Source organism: Furipterus horrens, unplaced genomic scaffold, assembly GCF_987537825.1.
Source record: "Furipterus horrens unplaced genomic scaffold, mFurHor1.1.pri manual_scaffold_17, whole genome shotgun sequence".
Lineage (NCBI taxonomy): Eukaryota > Metazoa > Chordata > Mammalia > Chiroptera > Furipteridae > Furipterus > Furipterus horrens.
Window position 1 is genome coordinate 60,253,611 of NW_028327187.1, and position 23,329 is coordinate 60,276,939.

At 37.6% G+C, this 23,329-nt stretch overlaps 1 protein-coding gene across 1 annotated transcript in view; it reads left to right on the forward strand.

Annotated features, from left to right (window-relative positions):
- PCDH19 (protocadherin 19) overlaps nt 1-23,329 on the forward strand; it is a 187,019-nt gene that overhangs the window by 133,893 nt on the left and 29,797 nt on the right. The window contains 1 exon segment of the mRNA XM_090265012.1: nt 4,702-4,874. Within this exon segment, the coding sequence (XP_090121138.1) occupies nt 4,702-4,874 (173 nt within the window).

Genomic DNA, 23,329 nt, shown 5'->3' on the forward strand with positions numbered 1-23,329 from the left:
GCCTGTAGTTTTCTTTCTTTGTTGTGTCTTGAAGTGGTTTTGGAATTAGGGTAATATTGGCTTTGCAGAACGAGTTTGGGAGTCTTCCCTCTTCTTGGATTTTTTGAAATAGTCTGAGAAGCATAGGAGTTAGTTCTTTCCTAAAAGTTTTGTAAAATTCACCTGTGAAGCCTTCCAGTCCAGGACTTTTGTGTGCCAAACTTTTTTGATTACTGCTTCAATTTCACTAGTTGTTATTAATCTGTGTAGGCTTTTTGCTTCTTCTTGATCTAGTTTTGGAAGACTATATGTTTTCAGAATTTTGTCTGTTTCATCTAGGTTTTTAAATTTATTGTGATACAGTTGTTTGTAATAATTTCTTACAATCCTTTGTATTTCTATAGTATCAGTTGTAATATCTCCTCTTTCATTTCTGATTTTATTTATTTCGGTCCTCTCTCTTTTTTTTCTTGATGAGCTTGGTTAAAGGCTTTTTGATTTTGTTTATCTTTTTAAAGAACCAGCTCCTACTTTTGTTGATCTTTTGAATTGTTTGTTCAGTCTCTATGTCATTTAATTCTGCTCTGATCTTGATGATTTTCTTCCTTCTACTCCCTCTGGGCTTTGTTTTTTGTTGTTCCTCTAGTTCTTGTAGCTGTAGAGTTAGGTTTTTTATTTGAGATTCTTGTATCCTTTTTAGGTAGTCCTGTATTGCTGCAAACTTTCCTCTCAGGACTGCTTTCGCTGTATCCCATAGGTTTTGGGTTGTTGTGTGTTCATTATCATTTTTTTTCCAGAAACTTCTTGATTTCTTTCTTGATGTCATGTTAACCCATTCATTATTTAATAGCATGTTATTCATTCTCCATGAGTTTGAATGTTTTTGAGTGTTTTCCTTGATGTTGATTTCCAATTTTAAGTCATTGTGATCTGAGAAGATTCTTGACATAATTTCAATTTTTTTGAATTTGTTGAGGCTTGTTTAGTGTCTTGTCATGTATTCTGTCTTTGAAAATGTTCCACGTACACTTGAAAATAATGTATATTTTGCTTCTTTGGGGTGAAAAGTACTATATATATCAATTAAGTTCATTTGATATAGAGTGCTGTTCAGTGCCTCAATATCTGTGGTGTTTTTTTGCTTCGAAGATCTGTCCATTGTTGACAATGAGGTGTTAAAGTCCCCTACTATGAGTGTGTTGTTGTCTATATCCTTCCTGAAGTCTTTCAAAGTTTTCCTTACATATATCGGTGCTCCTAAGTTGGGTGCATATATATTTACAAGGGTTATACCTTCTTTATGGATTTTTACCTGAAGTATTATGAAATGTCCTTTGTTTCTTTTTATGGACTTTGCTGTGAAATCTGTTTTGTCTTATATGAGTATTGCTACCGCAGCTTTTTTTTCCGGTCCTTTTGCTTGAAACACTTTTTTCCATCCCTTCACTTTCAGTCTTTGTTGCTCTTTTGTTCTAAGGTGGGTCTCTTGTAGACAGCATATATGTGGGTCATGCTTTCTAATTTATTTATCTACCCTATGTCTTTTGATTGGAGCATTTAATCCATTTACATTTAAGGTTATTATTGATAGGTACTTATTCATTGTCATTTTACCCCTTTGTACTTGTGTTCCTCTCTGTCTATCTCTGTCTCTTCATCTACTTAAAGAAGACCCTTTAGCATCTCTTGCAATGCTTGTTTGGTGGAGATGTATTTTTTTAGCCTTCTTTTGTCTTGGAAACTCCTTGTTTCTCCTTCCATTTTGAATGATAGCCTTACTGGGTAGTGTATTCTTGGTTGTAGATCTTTGTTTTTCATTGCTTTAAATATTTTTTGCCGTTCCATTCTGGCTTGTAGTGTTTCTGTTGAGAAATCTGATGATAGCCTTATTGGAGCTCCCTTGTATGTTATTAGTTGTTATTCTCTTGCTGCTTTTAGGATTCTCTCTTTGTCTTTGAATGTTGCCATTTTAATTATGATGTTTCTTGAAGTGGGTCTTTTGGGATTCATCTTCATTGGGACCCTCTGTGCTTCCTGGACTTGCGTGACTCTTTCTCTCCTCATGTTAGGGAAGTTTTCTGTCACTAGTTTTTCAAACAGGGTTTCTATCCCTTGCTCCTCTTCTTCTCCTTCTAGAATTCCTATGATGCGGATATTATTACATTTCATGTTGTCCTGCAGCTGTCTTAAAATCTCTTCAGTTTTGTTTAGTCTATTTTCATTTTGTTGTAATGTCTGGGAATTTTTTCTATGTTGTTTTCCATCTTATTGATTTGATATTCTGCTTCCTCTAGCCTGCTTTAATTTCTTCTACTGTGTTCTTCAATTCAGAAATTGTATTCTTCATTTCCTCCTGGCTCTTATTGATAGCTTCTATGTCCATTTTCTTGCTGGTGTAATTCTTAGCAAATTACTTGTAGTTTCCCTGGAGTTCTTTGTAGTTTTTCTGGAGCTCGCTGAGCTCATTAAGCTTCCCCATAATCCATGTTTTGAATTCCATGTCTGATAGTTTGCTATCCTCTATTTCATTTAGCACTCTTTCTGGGGATTCTTTTTTTTCCTTTCGATGGGGGATTGTTTCTCTATATCCCCATTTTTGTGGCTCTCATTGTTTATTGCTGCTTCTTAGATTGATCTGCACTCCTGGATCTGCTTCTGATGGCATCAGATTGTGTACCAGTTTGGACCTAGGCAGCCTGTTGGAGACTACCAGAGCTCCACTGCCTTTGTATGTCGCCTTTAGTTTTTAATCTAGTCAATCTGTGACTAGCCATCAGGCTTAAAGACTGAGGATGGGGCATATTAATTCCTGTAGGCGGGGCTTTTGCTTCCCCTCAGGCTGATGCCACTTGGAGGGTAATGGTCTGCCTGCAGCATTGGGAATGAGTCAGCACTGTGACCCTGTCGCAGAACTCTGACCAGCAGAGTCCTCGGCTTTGTGGATGAGGGAATAAATGCACAGTGACAGCAAGAGTCCTGTGGAGAAGAGGGGACAGAACTGGCCACTTTCTAGAGGAGAAAATGCGCTCTGCCCCTGCTTTAACAGGCTTTTATTGATTTCTTAGGTGGATTACATCTAAGAAAATTGTGAACCATAGTGCCAATCATTGCCTTATGTAATTATTACTTTTACATATAAGAGAACAGAATGTTACACATGCATAGATGATAAGGATTATTTGTCTAGCCACATCCTGTTCTTAGAAATGAGCCCAGAATAGGCTCTAAGAGACTGGTTCAAGGTTACACGCTGAACATCTGTTGTTCTCAGCCCAGGATGAGGGGGTCCTTTAGCAGAAAGCAAGCTTTTTAACTATTATATATGCAGGCCTTATTGCCCATGGGAAAACCGGTGTGTGGAGTGGGTCCTGCATGCCACCACGCTCCCAGTGGTTTTCCACTCTGGGTCTGAGCTACATTTGCCACCATCAAGCACCCCAGCTTACCATAGGACCTGGTTGGCTGCTCCCCCAGTTCTCCCCTCAAAGCCGCCACCCCAAATTCTTTCCAAGCATCTCTAGTTTTCTCTGCCTTCCCTCTGCTTGAGCCCAGGGTAAGTTGGGGCCAAAATATTTTCCTACGTGATCTGCTTAAGAGCTCTTTTATCTCTAGCTGTTTCTCTCAGGGTAGCAAGAAACCCTGTGGCTTTTTGCTTTTTGCTTTTCACAGCTGGATACTATTATACTTTCCTCTATGTTGCTGTAGGCTGGGAAGTCCAGCTGGGGGTTTAGACTCTGCCCTTCTCAGGAGGAACTCCTGGCTGCTGAGCTGTTTCTCAGTCCCTTCAGCTGCCACTCGTGGGTGCCCAGCCAGCTTTCCCATCTCCGCAGTTTCTACCAGTCACGTTGTGATGTAGCAGCCTTTTCTGTCTCCCCATGCTTTTAAGACTTCTCTCCAGCTAGTGTTCAGTTGGTTATGCCATGTGATTTCCCCACAATTAAGTTGTAAATCCAGACTGGTCCTGGGAGGTTAGTGTAGCTTCCGCTTACTCCTCCACCATCTTGGATCTCTTGTAATCCTTTCTATTTTAAATGAATTACCTTAACTACTACTGCCACTTTCATTTTTTATAGTTGATTAGTAGACATCTTTGGAGAGGCAGTATACATAATGGTTAAGGGTCTAGACTCTGGAGTTAAGACTTCTTGGGTTTGATAGTAGATCTGTTACATTTTTTTCGCTTCTGGGGAGTTTAGGGTAAGAACAGGACACTGGTACCAGTCTTGGTTGGTAGATCTGCTATGTTTTTACAGGCTGTGTGACCTTTCTCAAGTTATTTAACTTCCATGTCCCTTTGTTTTTTGCATCTGAAAATGGGAATATCTATTAACATATTTTCTGTTATGTACATATATATTAATATGCTGTCATCTTACAGAGTTGTGATAATTAAAAAAAGTTAATTCATGATAAACACATAGAACAGTGTCTCATGCATGGTAATTCCTCAGTAAACATTAATTATTATTATTTTGCTTTGATTATATAATAATGCACTGAAGATAAGTGAAAGGAAGTATCAGTTGCATCAGCATCCAAAAGTGGGAACCTCCCTGCAATGTTAAGTTCTATTATCTTTAAAGCGAAATTTCTCTTCTTCGCAACTTGTTGAGCAATCCAGTCATTGTTGGCCTCACCACAGAGGTGACATTATCCTGGCTCTGAAAGATTTTTAAAACCATACTTATCACAGTCTAACACTTCATTCTTTCTTTCACCTAGAAGCTCCACCTTCAAGGACTTAGAGGGCAACAGTCTGAAGGATAGTGGACATGAAGAGAGCGACCAGACTGACAGTGAACATGATGTCCAGCGGAGCCTGTATTGTGATACTGCTGTCAATGATGTGCTGAACACCAGTGTGACCTCCATGGGATCTCAGATGCCTGACCGTGGTAAGGGCTGGTTGGATGTAAGTTACAACCATAGACTCCAAAGGAACCAGAATGCTTGTAAACACACTGTCTTACTTTCCTATACTGAGCATGTTATCAAGGTGTGCACTGTGCTTATGACTCTGCAGATTCTACAGGGTTTTGAGTTGTCCTGATACATGACCAGATCCTTATTTACTCTCCCTGGATGGATCTCCTATGATTATATAATATCAGGCATTTTAAAAGCTGACTTTATGTTTATTGCTTAAATTATCTTCAATTAATAACTATACTGAGCACATCAGGAAGAAACACCCCTTTTATGTTAGTACATGAATTTAACTGAACAATCAAGTTACATAGAACACAGCACTAATGAGACCAAAGGGGGGGATTTTATTTCCATATCAGGCTGTTAACTTTACCCAGAGAGGGACTCTGTTCTCTGACCACAGATTGTATCCTCTTTAATGAGGAGGGAAAGTACCAGACTTACTATTATGTTTATGGGACTGCTTTGCCATATCTATTTGGTTTCCACACAAATATATGCCATAGGAGATACCAGGGTAAGAAAACATAGCTGGCTCAGCATAACATTTGGTGCATGCGAAAAACACTTCAAAGTACATGTCAGGAGTAGTATGCTCATGTATGAAGAAGAGTCTATTTTTTGTGAAATCTGCTACACATGCTTTAGCAAAAGGAGCTATTTAAATCTGTGTTAGGTAGAAACCGGGGCACAAAAACATTAGCAGAGTTCAGCTAAGGCAGAATGTTCAGATGGACTTGGGCAGAAATGTAATTTTCAATGTTTTACTGATGCACACATGCTAGGGATACAACCTGTCTTTTTCAATTAATAGCTATGAATTCAGCTTTGTGTTTGGACTCAGTGAAGCTTCAGAATACTTGGCTACGTCTTGAGAGAAGCTAGACTCAAACTCAACTGGAAGCCCCACTGATAAAATACTTAAAGATGAGAAAACAAAATATGGTGATTATGTGCTGATCTTCAGCTGTTTTATTTCACTTGTAAAAATCATTAAATACTTTTGTTTTGGCCTTGTAAATGAATCCACAGGAAAAAATGCACAATCTGCAGAACAAAATATTTTCCATGGAAAGAATATAGTCACTGTAGATTCTATTAAACTGTCTAATCCATCCCTCCCCAGTAGAGCCAGGTGTCAAGGTCTATAATATAAAGAGGTCACTGCTGATTGTGCACTGCTGCCTTCTCTAATTGGTGGATGGTGACATCCTTAGAGGTAATATACTTTCTGGGCAAACTTACTAAAACTAATGCTAAAAAATTAAACATTTACATACTGAAAAAGCGACTTTAATTCTCAGATTAGCAGTGTGTCACAGGACACAGACTAATATGTATCATTTACTAGTCTTGTGTCTCAAAGAAATGCTATTTCATTTATATCAGAAAGGGTTTTAGTTAGATGCTCTCTAAACTGAAATTACTTTAGAAAAGGAAATAGTCATAATAGGCTCTCACTTTATGCCTGGCTAGAGCATCTGTTTTAATTTGTTGTCCTATTTCTCCAGGAAAGTAATATCAGTGGTGCTCCTTACAAATGGGATGTATTGTGTGTGTGTGTGTGTGTGTGTATGTGTGTGTGTATTCTAAAGCAAATGTGTGGCATTATCTCAAGACTTCTGCAGAAAAGATGATGATTATACATTAGTTTGACAACACTTTCACGTTTTGTTTCTTAATATTCAATTTTCATGTATGTATCCTACAGTGGTTAAACCTTGAACCAACCCTTATTTTTATTATTTTTGACTTGGTTGAACCATTAAAGTTCAGGTACAAAGGGAATTCAGGTCTTTTATATCTCAGGCACTTCCTCATGATATCCCAGTACCTCTGAGCTTTCCATAATAATACTTAATTGTTGTATTTCAAACCAACTCTAGGTTAGCTACTGAGACTGTGTCACCAATCACTTGAGTTGATTATTGTTACCTTAAACAGAAGCAAAAATATCAACAATTGGCTTTTTATAGCATTTTGCTGTCTCAAACCTAGATTCACATAATAAATGTTTTTCCTTTTATCCTAAGGCACAGTGGTTGAAAGGAAAGCACTGAGTTAATATACCATGCATGTGTGATCTTATAACAATTCTAATTAGAATAGTTTTAGTTAGATTCATTCCAGGGCAATATGGTATTGTTGTTTCTGAGAACTACCAATTTAGAAAATTAAGGAGGAAAAGTGCAATCTCCCCTGCACTCACACTGGCACCAAATGTCTCAAATATTCCTAGAGGAAAAAAAGTAGTCCTAGGTCTTTTTGGTTCATTGATACTATGAGAGGCACCTGAAATCCAAGTGCCCTGAAATTCTAGAGCTTTCAGAGCTGAACAATTTTTTAGGTTTATGTGGATGGATGCCTCTGGAGAAGAGCAAAGGATACAATGACCTTGTCAGACTAGCTCTGATCCTGATGAATTTTTTCTGGTTCTTTCAGAACCACTCCAATGTTGAGCCAAACATACCCAATAGAATATACGTTATATTTTTGTTTTGGAGAATTTGGCTCACCTTGGATTTCATGTCTTTAGCTCTCTCTGTGATGTTTCTTATTTGGATATTAGCACAGCATCTTTTTTTGAACATACGTGGACACATGATTGATGGAAACCTTAGGATTTTCAAAATAAAGATAATTTTATTCATCTGTTAATCTTTTTCCTTGAGCAGGAACAGGTTGTTCAATGAGCTAATATTGTGTTGCTAGTGTTTGAGGAAAAAGTACAAACTGCATCTGCTCTAGCTTTCTGAGATTCCTGGGCCCTGTGCTTCTTCACACTGCTAAAAATATTTTGGGGCTTTGTTCTTACAACTTTACTATAGCAGAAGAATGTTGAGTATGAATGTCAAGGGTGCTTTGTGACTCTCAGAGTAAAGGCTTAAATTTCTTAATTTTCAGCAACTCTTCCTTGAAAACGCATTTTGAGGTATGGGAATGCAGAATCACTATATTTGACCAAGCAAGGAGAATGTGTGGAAGGCTTTTGCACTCAGAGCAAAAGTTATGGTTTAGCTACTTGACTTTGGATTATGCTTTGACTGTTTTTTTTATTGCTTCTACCAAACACATTCCTGAGCTGAGTCAGGGTGGAGACAATGGGAAATGACAAGAATCTATGCTTTCTGGATTATTATCAATCCTGGTATTATTCTCTACATTCCTAAAACCAGGTCAGTGGGTTGATTGAACTGGTTGAGCTGAATTTCCTGGTTTCCAGGTGACCGAATTACAAATTTACTTATCATCTGCAGTGCCTTTGAATTAATTTGTCTCAGCTTGTCCCCAGTATTGTAGTTCTTCCTAGAAAAGAAAGTGATGAAAATTCTTTATCTTATATTTTCTACTGGCATATGAGACTTTTTGGAATGCTATCTCTCTCTAGTTCTCAGAGTGCCTTGAGAAAAAGCAAGTGCTGTCACTCAGCAGATATTACCACCTGGTTTGGTTTCTGAGGTGATTTGATGCTGAGCTTGAGAATCACAATCAAATATTTTAACCAATGTCTTCCTTCCTTAGACTCAAGTTATTTGGTAGAATCATCACCTTCTGGCAAGGACAAGAATTTCCTCTCATGCAATGTCTGCAATCTCTAAGAAGAGTAACTGAGAAGTAGAATGGTCAGAGATGCCAGAGCCTCATGGGTCTGGTGCACAATTGGGGGTATCATTGGCCTTGAATTTCTTCCTGTCAGAGTTATTTCTGGGTTGGACAGTGCTGGAGTTAATAGGCTTCCATCCCCTCCTTGCTTGTTTGCGTGCATGACCATTTTTGATGGTGTGTATATTCCTGTTGTGCTTACTGAAACATATAGTCCTGATATGAAATTGGAGTTTATGGAGATCATGTCCTAGAATTGTGCATACTAGTCCCAAGCCCAACTGATTTGTTTCAGATCACATTCAATCTCTCTTACCTTATGATTTAAATTATTAATTATAAGTTCATCAACTGAAAATATGGCTCTAACTGCTCTAATATGTACCTAATTTGGAGTTCACCACAACACTGAATTGGTTTCCTTCCCATTCTAATTGATTCCAGATTGAAGCAATGTACAGAAATTTGCAATGACATTTATCCGCTTTTCACATCCAAATGCACTCAAATTCAATATAATTATTGCTTTATTTCTGGAAGTGTAGGTTCTTCACATTTTACCAACTTGTTTATTTCCTAGTTTTACCACATAAATATTATTTAACATGCTTATTGTGTAAAACATGGATTTGAAAAACTTGATCTGTGTCTAATACAACTGCTGTTACAAATTAGTCATGAAAATGTTATGTAGGCTTCATACTATGCATAGTCTAGTTTCAACCACAGGTGTATTAAGATATTTAAACTTTTTTTTATTTTTTTATTTTGGTTTTTCAATTACAGTTGTCCCGTTTTCCCCTAATTTCTCTCGCCCACCCAACCCACCCCCTCGCCAGCAATCATATCCCTCCCCGTTGTCCATGTCCATGAGTCTTATACAGGTTCTTTGAATAAACCCTTCCCTTACTTATGCCCCTTCTCTCCCTCTCCCCTCCCCCCTATTGACGGCTATTCTGCTCTTTGTTCTATTTAGTTCCTTTGTTTGTGTTGTTCTTTAGTTTCCTGTATTAGGTGATATCATATGGTATTTTTCTTTCTTTGCCTGGCTTATTTCACTAAGCATAATTCTCTCTCGTTCCATCCATGTTGTTGCAAATGGCAGGAGTTCCTTCTTTCTTTCTGCTGCATAGTATTCCATTGTGTAAATGTACCACAGTTTTTTGATCCACTCATCTACAGATGGGCACTTAGGTTGTTTCCAGCACTTAGCTATTGTACACACTGCTGCAATGAACATAAGGGTGCATAACTTCTTTTGAATTTGTGTTTCAAGATTCTTCGGTTATAATCCTAGTAGTGGAGTCGCTGGTTCAAAAGACAGTTCCATTTTTAATCTTTTGAGGTAATTCCATACTGTTCTCCATAGTGGCTGCACCAGTCTGCATTTCCACCAACAGTGCAGTAGGGTTCCCGTTTCTCCACATCCTCGCCAGCACTTGTTGCTTGTTGATTTGTTGATGATGGCCATTCTGACTGGTGTAAAATGGTATCTCATTGTGGTTTTTATTTGCATCTCCCTGATGGCTAATGATGTTGAGCATTTTTTCATGTGTCTATGGACCTTCTGTATGTCCTCTTCGGAGAAGTGTTTGTTCAGGTCCTTTGCCCATTTTTTAATTGGGTTGTTTGTTTTCTTGATGTTGAGTCGTATCAGCTCTTTATATATTTTGGAAATCAGTCCTCTGTCTGTGATATCATTGGCAAATATGTTTTCCCATATGGTTGGTTTCCTTTTCATCTTGCTGATGTTTTCTTTCGCTGAGCAGAAACTCTTTAGTTTGATGTAATCACATTTATTTATTTTTTCCTTTATTTCTCTTGCTTTAGGAGATGTATCCGTGAAGAGATTGTTATGTGAGATATCTGATATTTTCTTGCCTATGTTTTCCTCTATGACTTTTATGGTGTCACGGCTTACATTTAAGTCTTTGATCCATCTTGAGTTTATTCTCGTGTGTGGTGCAAGTTGGTGGTCTAGTTTCATTTCTTTGCCGGTCCCTATCCAGTTCTCCCAGCACCATTTGTTAAAGAGGCTCTTCTCACTCCATTTTATGTTCCTTCCTCCTTTATCAAATATTAGTCGACCATAGAGGCCTGGGTTTATTTCTGGCCTCTCTATTCTGTTCCACTGATCTATATGTCTGTTCTTATGCCAGTACCAGACTGTTTTGATTACAGTGGCTTTGTAGTATTGTTTGATATCTGGTGTTTTGATGCCTCCTGCTGTGTTCTTCTGTCTCAAGATTGCTTTTGCTATTCGGGGTCTTTTTTGGTTCCATATGAATTTATGGAGTATTTGTTCTAGGTCAGTGAAATATGTCATTGGTATTTTAATAGGGATTGCATTGAATCTGTAAATTGCTTTGGGTAGTATGGCCATTTTGATGATGTTGATTCTTCCCATCCAAGAACATGGTATTTGCCTCCATTTATTTGTATCTTCCTTAATTTCTTTCTTCAATGTTATGTAATTTTCAGAGTACAGGTCTTTTATCTCCTTGGTTAAGTTTACTCCTAGGTACTTTATTTTTCTTGTTGCTATAGTAAATGGTATTTTTTTTTTGTCTCTGTCTTTGCTATTTTATTGTTGGTGTACAGAAATGCCTTAGATTTCTGTATATTTATTTTGTACCCTGCGATTTTGCCAAATTCACTTATTATATTGAGTAGTCTTTTAGTGGAGTTTATAGGATTTTCTAGGTATACTATCATGTCATCTGCATATAATGAAAGTTTTACTTCCTCTCTCCCAAATTGGATGCCTTTTATTTCTTTTTCTTGTCTGATTGCTGTGGCTAGGACTTCCAACACTTTGTTGAAAAGGAGTGGAGAAAGTGGACAACCTTGTCTAGTTCCTGATTTCAGGGGGAATGCTTTCAGTTTTTGTCCATTGAGTATGATGTTGGCCTCAGGCTTCTCATATATAGCCTTAATTATGTTAAGGTATGCTCCCTCTATTCACATTTTGCTGAGTGTTTTCATCATAAATGGGTGTTGTACTTTATCAAATGCTTTTTCTGCATCTATTGATATGATCATGTGATTTTTGTCTTTCATTCTGTTTAGGTGATGTATTATATTTATTGATTTGCAAATATTAAACCATCCTTGCATCCCTGGAATGAAGCCCACTTGATCATGATGTATGATCTTTTTGATGTATTGCTGGATCCTGTTTGCCAATATTTTATTGAGGATTTTAGCATTGATGTTCATCAGTGATATTGGCCTGTAGTTTTCTTTCTTTGTTGTGTCTTGACCTGGTTTGGGGATTAGGATAATACTGGCTTCATAGAAAGAGTTTGGGATTTTCCCCTCTTCCTGGATTAGTAGGGGGCTTTAACACTCCATCATCAATAATGGACAGATCTTCGAAGCAACGGAACACCGAAGATATTGAGGCATTGAACAATGCTCTAGATCAAATGGACTTAGTTGATATATATAGAACTTTTTACCCCAAAGAAGCAAAATATACATTCCTTTCAAGCCCATATGGAACATTTTTAAAGATAGAACACATGATAGGAAACAAAACAAGCCTTAACAAATTAAAGGAAATTGAAATTATATCAGACATCTTCTCAGATCACAATGCCTTGAAACTAGAAATCAACCTAAAGGAAAAAACTGAAAGACATCCAAATTCAAGGAGAATGAATAACATGCTATTAAATAATGAATGGCTTAACAATGCCATCAGAGAAAAATTCAAGAAGTTCCTGGAAACAAATGATTGTGAACACACAACAGCTGAAAATTTATGGGATACAGCAAAAGCAGTTCTGAGAGGAAAGTTCAGAGCAATATAAGCATACCTGAAAAGGACAGAAGAATCTCAAATAAAAAACCTAACTTTACAGCTACAGAACTAGAAGAACAATAACAAACAAAGCCCAGAGCGATTAAAAGGAAAGAAATCATCAAGATCATTGCAGAATTAAATGACATAGAGACTAAACAAACAATTCAAAAGATCAACAAAAATAGAAGCTAGTTCTTTGAAAAGATAAACAACATCGACAAGCCTTTAGCCAGGCTCCACAAGAAAAAAAAGGACCCAAATAAACAAAATCAGAAGCAAAAGAGGAGAAACCACAACTGATATCACAGAACTACAAAATATTGTAAGAAATTACTACAAACAATTGTATGGCAAGAAACTTGACAACCTAGATAAAATGGACAAATTTCTAGAAACATTATCTTCCAAAACTGAATCAAGAAGATGCAGAAGGCCTGAACATATGAATAAGAGAGAGTGAAATTGAAGCAGTAATCAAGAAACACTCGGCACACAAGAGCCATGGTCCAGATGGCTTCACAGGCAAATTTTACAAAACATTTAGAGAAGAACAAATGCCTACCCTTCTCAAACTATTCCAAAAAATCCAAGAAGAGGAAACATTCTCAAATTCTTCATATGAAGCCAGTATTACCCTAATACCAATACCATGTAAAGACACAACATAGAAAGAAAACTACAGGCCAATATCGCTGATGAACATAGATGCTAAAATTCTCAACAAAATTTTGGCAAACCGGATCCAACAACACATGAAAAGATGAAAATACTATGAAAAGCTGATGCTATCACTGGTAGGTAATAGAATTAACAACCCAGAACAAAAAAACAGGAAGGGACAGAAAAGAATAGAATGACCACAAAAATAAAAAAGAACAGTGGTTACAGAACACTGAGAACAGACAAAACACGTTCCAGGAGCAGAAAGAATACAGGGCAGAGGGTGAATTGGGTGATGAACCCCCCTAGCCAATAAGGGAACCACAACTCACTAAAATATAGAAAGTAACCAATAGAAACTTATACAACATACACATCCCCTTAGTGTGATTTGTTACTTTAAAAACTAGTACTTGAATACCTTTTGGGTGGGAATCGGTCCTGATCTGACTAATTCCCCCTTTCACTAGAGAGTCTCTCCAATAAATCAATTGCTTTGCTATAAAAAAAAAAAAAAGATTGATCATACACCATGATCAAGTGGGATTCATCCTAGGGATGCAAGGATGGTTTAATATTTGCAAATCAATAAATATAATACATCACATAAACAAAAGGAAAGACAAAATTCACATGATTATATCTATATATGCTTAAAAAGCATTTGAAAAAATATAACATGCAACATTGAAGAAAGAAATTAAGGAAGATACAAATAAATGGAGGCAAATACCATGTTCTTGGATGGGAAGAATCAACATCATCAAAATGGCCATACTACCCAAAGCAATTTACAGATTCAATGCAATCCCTATTGAAATACCAATGACATATTTCACTGACCTAGAACAAATACTCCAAAAATTCATATGGAACTAAAAAAGACCCCGAATAGCAAAAGCAATCTTGAAACAGAAGAACACAGCAGGAGGAATCACGATACCAGACATCAAACAATACTACAAAGCCACTGTGATCAAAACAGTCTGGTACTGGCATAAGAACAGACATATAGATCAGTGGAACAGAATTGAAAGCCCAGAAATAAACCCAGGCCTCTATGGTCAACTAATCTTTGATAAAGGAGGAAGGAACATAAAATGGAGTGAGAAGAGCCTCTTTAACAAATGGTGCTGGGAGAACTGGACAGGGACGTGCAAAAAAATGAAACTAGACCACCAACTTATGGAATTTTTCAAAAAACTAAAAATGGAACTGCCATTCCACTGATCGGATTATACCCAAAGAACCATGAAACCCTGATTCAAAAGAATTTATGCATCCCTATGTTCATAGCAGTGCTATTTACAATAACCAAGTGCTGGAAACAGCCAAAGTGCCCATCTGTAGATGAGTGGATAAAAAAACTGTGGTACATTTACACATTGAAATACTATCTAGCACAAAGAAAGAAGGAATTCCTGCCATTTGCGGTAACATGGATGGAGCTAGAGAGAATTATGCTTCGTGTAATAATCCAGGCAACCAAAGAAAAAAAACAAAACAAAAAAAACCATATGATATCCCCTAATACAGGAGAGTAATGAACAACACAAGGAAATGAACAAAACTGAACCAGAGACATGTAAACCAGGAACAGAGTATCAGTTATCAGAGGGGAGGTGGGGAGGGGGAGAAGGAGGGTAAGTAGAGGAAGGGTTTAGTAAAGTAACTAGTATAAATAACTCATGGACATGGACAATGGGGTGGGGTATTGACTGTGGGAGAAGGGGTCGTCTGGGTGGGCTGTGTGTGTGGGGGGAGCAATGGGGGAAAAAGTGGGACAACTGTAATTGGAAAACAATAAAAATATTATTTTAAAAGGCAACAAATTCACAACTATCAACAACTGAATCTAAAAAACAATAAACAAACTAACAAACCAACCAGAACAGGAACAGATTCATTGGTATGGCAATATTTTGGATGATTATCAGCTGGAAATGGGTAAGGGGAGAATGGAGGGAAAGGTGCAGGGATTAAAAAAGATAATTGGTAGGCACAAAATAGAGGGATATTAAGAATGGTATAGGAAATGGAAAAGCTAAAGAACTTATATGCAGGATGGACATGGACTAAGGTGGTGATACTGGAATGAAATGGGGTACCAGGTGGAGGGGGCAAATGGAAAAAGTGGGGCAACTCTAATAACATAATAAAACATACTTAAAATTAAAAAAAATAAAATGAATACCTTTGGGAACAAAGGAAATGAACTCAATGGCTGAATTCATTTAAAATTTTGTCTCATGGAAGTGGTCTTATAAGAGACCCTTTGTCTTTTGAGGGTTCCTGGTAATCAGATATATTATTTCTGCTCCATTATTCTTTTTTTTTTTTTTTTTTTTAAGTATATTTTATTGATTATATTGTTACAATAGTTCCAATTTTTTTCCCCTTTGCTCCCCTCCGCCCAGCACCCCCCTTCCCCAACAATCCCCTCTCCAAGTCCATGCCCATGGGTCGTACATACAAGCTCTCCAGCCTCACCCTTTCATATATTCTTCTTCTTCTTTTTTTAAAATTAATTAATTAATTAGTTAAATATTTTAACAATAAAAAATAACAATTCCTCCCTCTCAGACTTAAGACCCTTTACAATCTTATAAAGGACAATGGATGAAGGTCTCGAGCTCCTCTAGCTGCTTCAAGCTGGACATGGTCGTCGTCCTACCTACCCGTGGGTCAAGAAATCCCTAATAAGAGTGGGGATGTGGAGGGGAGGGTGGCCTTCCCACAAGGGGAAGGATCGTGCAGACTCCAGGTTGGTTGGCTGTCTCTGGACAACGGCATGCTTGGTTTGACAGGCTGGCATCCTTGTTGTATTCTGGGGGCAACAGGGTTAAAGGACATCATTTAATCCGTAACCACTAGATGACAAAAGACAGGTATTAATTTTTCAATGTCCCACATTAGGGAAAAGAAGGGCTTCTTTGGAGGAAGGTGTGCCAGGTACATCTCACCTGTCCAAAACCCTTTTGCCCATTATACTTATTTTGGACTGAGGGAAATATTTTAGGTTTCCCCCATCTCAGGCCTCTGGGCTTTTTCTGTCCAAGCCATTAGGATAGAAAAGAGAAACCAGTTTTAAAGTGAAGCCCACAGACCACCCCGTTCTTCACCAACCCAGCCACTTAGTTCAGCCAAACCATTGAGTCTCAGGAGGCAGCAATGCAGACAGGATTAAGTGAGGCCTATGCATACAGATAATCACTCAGGTAATGAGATTGTAGGCTTATGCCCTTTGAAAACAGAAAACACATGTTAATTTATGTAACATAACCCACATACAAGTCTCTAAATCTGTAGGACTGTCTTATCGGAAGGAAAATCCTTGTCCTTCTAATATTCACTGAACTTGCATTTCTATTCTTTATATTTTTATTCCCCCCCCACTAAAAAATTTTCTGTTTGTTTGTTTTTCCACTACAGTTGTCTCACTTTTTTTCCCCCTCTTGCTTCCCTGCACCCTGCCCCCCCCCACAGTCAGTCCCCACCCAGTTGTCCATGTCCATGGGTCATTCATACATGTTCTTTGACTAGACCCTTCCCCTTCTTACCCCTTCTCTCCCTCCCATCTCCCCCTTTGTTACTGTTAGTTTATTCCTTGTTTACATACCTCTGGTTCAATTTTGCTCATTTGTTTGTGTTGTTCATTAGTTTCCTGTAACAGGTGACAGCATAAGGTAATTTTCTTTTGTTGCCTGGCTTATTTCGCTAAGCATAATTCTCTCTAGTTCCAATCATGTTGTTGCAAATGGTAGAAGTTCCTTCTTTCTTTCAGTACTTATTCATTGTCATTTTCCCCCTTTGTACTCGTGTTCCTCTCTGTCTCTCTGTTTCTTCATCTTCTTAAAGCAGACCCTTTAGCATCTCTTGCAATGCTGGTTTGGTGGAGATGTATTCTTTTAGCCTTCTTTTGTCTTGGAAACTCCTTATTTCACCTTCCATTTTGAATGAAAGCCTTGCTGGGTAGAGTATTCTTGGTTGTAGGCCTTTGTTTTTCATTGCTTGGAATATTTTTTGCCATTCCCTTCTGGCTTGTAGTGTTTCTGCTGAGAAATCTGATGATAGCCTTATTGGAGCTCCCTTGTATGTTATTAGTTGTTTCTCTCTTGCTGCTTTTAGGATTCTCTCTTTGTCTTTGAATGTTGGCATTTTAATTATGATGTGTCTTGAAGTGGGCCTGTTGGGGTTCATCTTCATTGGGACCCTCTGTGCTTCCTGGACTTGCGTGACTCTTTCTCTCGTCATGTTAGGAAAGTTTTCTGTCATTAGTTTTTCAAAGAGGTTTTCTATCCCTTGCTCTTCTTCTTCTCCTTCTGGAATTCCTATGATACGGATATTATTACGTTTCATGTTGTCCTGCAGCTGTCTTAGAACCTCTTCAGTCTTGTTCAGTCTTTTTTCATTTTGTTGCATTGTCTGGGAGTTTTTGTGTAGGTTGTCCTCCAGCTCGCTGATCCGATCTTCTGCTTCCTCTAGCCTGCTTTTAATTCCTTCTACTGTGTTCTTCAATTCAGAGATCGTATTTTTCATTTCCTCCTGGCTCTTATTGATAGCTTCTATGTCCTTTTTCATGCTCACGTAATTTTCTGTGAGTTCCTTGTAGTTTTTCTGGAGTTCTTTGAAGTTTCCGCTGAGCTCATTCAGCTTCTCCATAATCCATGTTTTGAATTCCATATCTGATAGTTCGCTCCCCTCTATTTCATTTAGCACTCTTTCTGGGGATTCTACCTTTCCTTTTGATGGGAGGTTGTTTCTCTGTCTCCCCATTTTTTTGACTCCTATTGTTTGTTGGTGCTTCTTGGAATCCCATTATTCTTTACAGCATTATAGACAACAGACACAACAGACTTGCAAGCTGTTAAATCTGAAACAATAGATGACACCGTCTTAAAGTTAGTTCTTTCAAACCATAGTAATATTTATTTCAATGGTAAATGAGACTATAGTTTCCTGTCTTAGTTTAACAGGAAGATTTTCATCTGGTGGAATTTACAATCTTAAAATATCCCCGTTTAGTTAAGCCTTAGGCTCTTTCTAATTCATGGTCTAGTACCTAGACTTTCAGTCATTCAAGAGTGCAACTCTAATCTGCTTTAACATATCCATAATTTACTGTGGTTCTTCCCTTTTAAATAGATATCTGTAAATAAACGCTGCTGTAATTACTTGTCGAAACTTGGTAACCTTAGTTAATTGCAGCAACATAGCTTCCCAGGCAAGAGTTTGCAAACCTAAATCCAGTGTCAGAGATACGCTTTCCTATTTGTGTGTGGTCACTTCACCACCTCTAAGCTCATATAGTCACTCATTTCTATCCTTAGCTTGGATAAAAATAGATGTTTGACCACTTTCTGTCTACCCTCATCCTGTATGGAATTTCCAACCTGCATGAACAGTAGGATATTTTCCTTTTAATATATGGAAAAGAGGGAGGAGAGGAATGTTATAGGTTCCAAGATATTTAGACTGGTCGAACTATTTCAAGACATCACCACTTGCTGTTTTTAATCATTAATGAGACTGTCAGTTGCTCTAATCTGGGAGGTGAACCAAAAGAATGGTTATGATTTTAATTTAATCCAAAAACCTGTTTTTTGAAAAAAATGCCTCCAGCTTGTAAGAGTCAGAATGTTGATAAACTAAAATAAGTCAGTTATAGAGCTGAACTAACATTCATATGCAAAGAGGAACTATTTTAAACTTGGGGAGTTATTATCATTGCTAGCTATAAAATTTAGTCCTTTTTAATTAAAGCGACCATTTTGTTCCAAAGAAACCTTCATATAAATATCTGTTCCTTTTTTTTTTTTTCTGGGAGAAAAACTGATGCACCAAGAGTATAAAAACTATTGATGGCAAAATGCAAATGATGGCAAAATCCGGAGTGAAGCCCAAAGTGCTAATTCTTTTGCTTGACCCACTGCCCATCAAACTGTACATTTTAGAAGTTTAGTGATTATCTGTAAGTACCCTATTAACTTTGAATTTTCTTACACTGTATGATTTTGCTTAGTGGCAAAACAAGAACTGAGAAATACAGTGTTTATTCACAAAGTGGATTTTAAAGACCTGGAGTCAGACCTTTGTTTGTGCCAACTTTCAGCTTAAAAGGGTTCATTATGACCCTCGGAGCTTCACCAAACACTTTCAGATTTATAATTGATGTCTACTGAAGTGAAGGCAGAGAAAACCTCCCTTCTTTGCAGAAAACATTACCTTAATGTTGGACTGTAGTTAGCTGTAAGGTAGCTGTATCAAATCACATTAGCCTGCTAATACAGCAACTAAGAATTCCTGAATTAAACTTCTAATCAGTCTATGCAGCAATAGACTGAGCTGCTGGAGCTGGCACCAGGAAACCACCGTTCCAAAGTAGCCATTTCTTATTAAACTTTTGGTGTTTCCTTTGTGACACTAATTAGAGACCCGTAAAACTATTTGCTTTCAGTCTTTGGTGTAAAATACAACTTTCAAAGAAACACAGTCCACTTTAAGGATTCTGTTAGAGTGGTGTTTCCCCTCATGAAGAAAAATTACTGACTTGACATTTAAGTAAAGTTCATGTGATTAATTTGTAATGTTTGGAAGTTAAAATGCCAGACAAAGTTGCTTCTGAGGTTGGTATAATTTACAATGTTCTCCATATCCCTGTAATACTGAAGTGGGCAGCAGATGTTTCTACCAACATTGTATGTTGATAATCTGAGGGTACCCATTCCCAGTCTGAAGCCCTATCTGCTAGACTGCCTGTCTGCCTTGGATTAAATTCCTCTTGATTGCCTGTAGGAGTTAGAGTTGTGTTCTGCTTCCTTTTCTGCAGGATGATTAGTCCAAAAAATGAGCACTGTGCTGTGGAGTTGGGGGAAGTTTTTTTATATTTAAGAGCTGTATAGCTAAAAATGATAGGTTATCAAGTGGGCCCACCCAACATTAACTATTACATTTTTTCAAATTTAATCTTTATTATATTTTCCCATTATTGTTTAGTCCTCTTATACCCCCTCCCTCCTGCAATCACCACACTATTGTCAATTTCCATGAGTCCTGTTTTTCTTTTTCCTCAATCCCTCCATCTCCTCCCCTTCCCTCCACTTGGCTGTCATCCTGCTCTCCATCTATGAGTCTGTCCCCATTTTCCTTGTTAGTTCAGTTTGTTCATTAGATTCCACATATGAGTGAAATCATATGGTATTTGTCTTTTTCTGACTGGCTTATTTCACTTAGCATAATGTTCTCCAGGTCCATCCATATTGTTGCAAAGGATAAAATTTTCTTCTTTTTTATGGCTGGGTAGTATTCCATTGTGTAAATGTCCCATAGTTGTTTTATCCATGCATCTACTGATGGAGACTTGGGCTGCTTCCATATCTTGGCAACTGTAAATAATGCTGCAATGAACATAGCGGTGCTTATGTTCTTTCAAATTAGTGTTTTGGGTTCCTTCAGATATATCCCCAGAAGTGGGATGACTGAGTCAAAAGGCAGATCCATTTTTGATTTTTTGAGCTGTCCCCATACTGCTTTCCACAGTGGCTGCACCAGTCTGCATTCCCATCAATAGGGAATAGCATTCCCTTTTCTCCACATCCTCACCAACACTTGGTGTTGGTTTATTGATGATAGCCATTCTGACAGGTGTGAGCCAATATCTCATTGTGGTTTTAATTTACATCTCTCTGATGATTAGTAATATGGAGCATTTTTTTATATGTCCAGTGGCCATCTGTATGATTGAGCAGCATTCCTTATAATGGTGGTTCCTCATCCCACTCCCTCTTTGATGGTTTCCACATCTACAGAGAGATGTGTCATTGAGTAAAGAGCATTGTGAGATAAGTGTCCAAAACCTGTTGGACCCGTATCTTCATCCTGTGCTTTTGTTTATTCATCACTAAACAGCCTGTAAATCCAAAGGCAAGCATAATATTAAAGTGACTAAGAGTACAGATTTTAGAATAAGACAAATTTAAGTGCCATGCTAATCTTTCTACTTAAGAGCTATTGGCTTTAGTCAAATTAGTTATTTTTTGAACTCAATATTCTTATCTGACAAATGGAAGTAAAAATAGAAATTACTTATGAGTTTGGTTTTGAGTTGATCTAGGTAAAGTGCTTAGTTTACTTCCTGGAACATAGTAAATTCTAAAAAAATAAAAAAGAGGAAGAAAGGAAGGAAGAAAGAAAATGCTGTTATTATCACAGAGTTCAGTCAATGAAATACTCACTTGGCATAATTTCAGGGACACCACCTCACTGTAAAGCCTCTCATCTGCTTGTTGTCTGTAATCTCTTTAACAGAAGGTCACACATTTTATTTTACAATTATAGTCCAAACTTCAAACAGCTCTTTGGAAGTAAAATGATTTATTCTAACACGTGGCAAGGATCAGAGGAGAGTGTGTGTTTTTTTGATTTATGTGACTCCAGAGCACTGTTCTGGTTTTTTATTTGAAATCTCAAAGGCTACAGGACTGATGGGAAGTTTTCATTCCTGTTACAAAAGGAATATCTCCTCCAGTTTAGAAGAGATGTTGCTTAGGGAAACTGCAATAGAATATAGTGGTGGAGCCAGAAAGATCAGGGAGTCAGAAGCAGTACCGTGAGATCAAAGGAAATAACTGGTGTGCCTAACTAGCCCATGTTTGATAGTTTTCAGGTATGATAAAGCATTGGCATCTGTATTAATATTGGCATTTCACTTTGTTTCATATATTTTACTATTTTATTTTGCCTGCTGTGTTACCTATGTCACTGACAATTCCATTGACCACAACAGCTGAGTCTCTTTCCCTCTAACCTTGTCAGTTTCCTGCTCATGTTGAGGTTTAACACTTTTTCTTTCAAAAATGCCTGGTGAATTTCAAGTCTTTAACTTCTACTTTGCTCATAATTTCCTCTGATCTGGACTATTTTGGATTGGATGTTTTCATTAAGATAAATTCCAGAAGTTCTATCAGATGGCCCAATTTCTTTTTTAAAATTATTTTTTATCTTTTATTTTGGATTATTAGACTGCAAGTTTACTGGGGCTCAGTCTGTTTAGATTGTTTTTTTTTCCCCTTTTTGGTACTGTATCGGCATTTTGGGGATAGTCATTTTTTAAAGATGATTTTAAAACACATTTTCCATATTATTAAAACACTGAGGTCTTCCTGTTTTTTCTTTTTATTGAGGTTTTTGTTGTATGGAGGAGAGAGCCCTGATTCAGGCATCGAGATTCAAATTCTGGATCTGTTACTAACTGCATTTGTGACCTCAACCAACTTACTTCCTCTCTTTGGGCCCCAGTTTCCTGGCCTGTAAATGAAGCATTTGGACAGAAATGATTTACAGTGGCAAATTATTGCTGATACTTTATGACTCTTCATTGTTCATTGACTATGGAGAGATTATTGGGGGAGTGGAAGGCATTTTGGCTGGATTTTCCTCTGTATTTCTAAAGAGCAAGTCAGGATGGGAAATTTGACTCTTAGTTATGAGGCTTTGGGTTGTAAAAATCCTTTCATCATGGCAAGGGAAATTAGGGTGAAACATTGGTGGAGCTAGTTTGTGTTAAACATTCTGAGTTTTTTCCTCCTCTTTGACTTCCCATTTGAATTATTTAGCATAACTCTCCTTTTAAGTGTGTGTATTTTTGAAGAAATGGGTCTCCTTTCCTTTTACATCCAATTCATGTTCTCATCATCCTTCTCTCTTACTGAATCATCCATTTCTGAATAGTTTGTGATTTTTCAACTCAATTTGGTTTTTCCCCTAAGCGAAGAACACAGCTGTTCTCTCTTTGAAGCTTTGGCAGCTGCTTCTGGCTTTCCCAAAATGGGATGTTTAGCTCTTCCTTTGGATTTTTTAGCTGGTCATTAGTTCAGGACTAGTAACCCAACTCCTGGTAATGGAACTCCCAGATTCCATGGCCAGAGCTGTTCCCATTGCCTTTTGTGCCTTTTGATCTTTTGTGGGCTTAATTCATATGAAGTGGGGGAATTTAGCAGTCTTTCAGAGCTCCATTTGCCTCATTATTTCCAGTGCTTCCATTGTTCAGCCTTTTCAGACATTGATTCATCTATGAGGAGAACCTAGCCCTATATTACTGTTGTAGTTTGATGGAGAAATACAGGATTAGAAGATACTAACTGTACTTTGTCCCTGAATTAAATGGTCCTCATTTGTCCACTTCACATATTCTTCACTTCAATTCTTAAAGAAGCCCTCGTACCAGTCAGTCTTTTCGTTTTACTTAGATGTGCCTGCATTTCAGTAAGCGATTGCTGTTTTCCTTAAGTGCTATGACTTTATCTGCCCCCTGGCCTTTAACTTTATGGTTACAGGCTTCCATTGTCAATT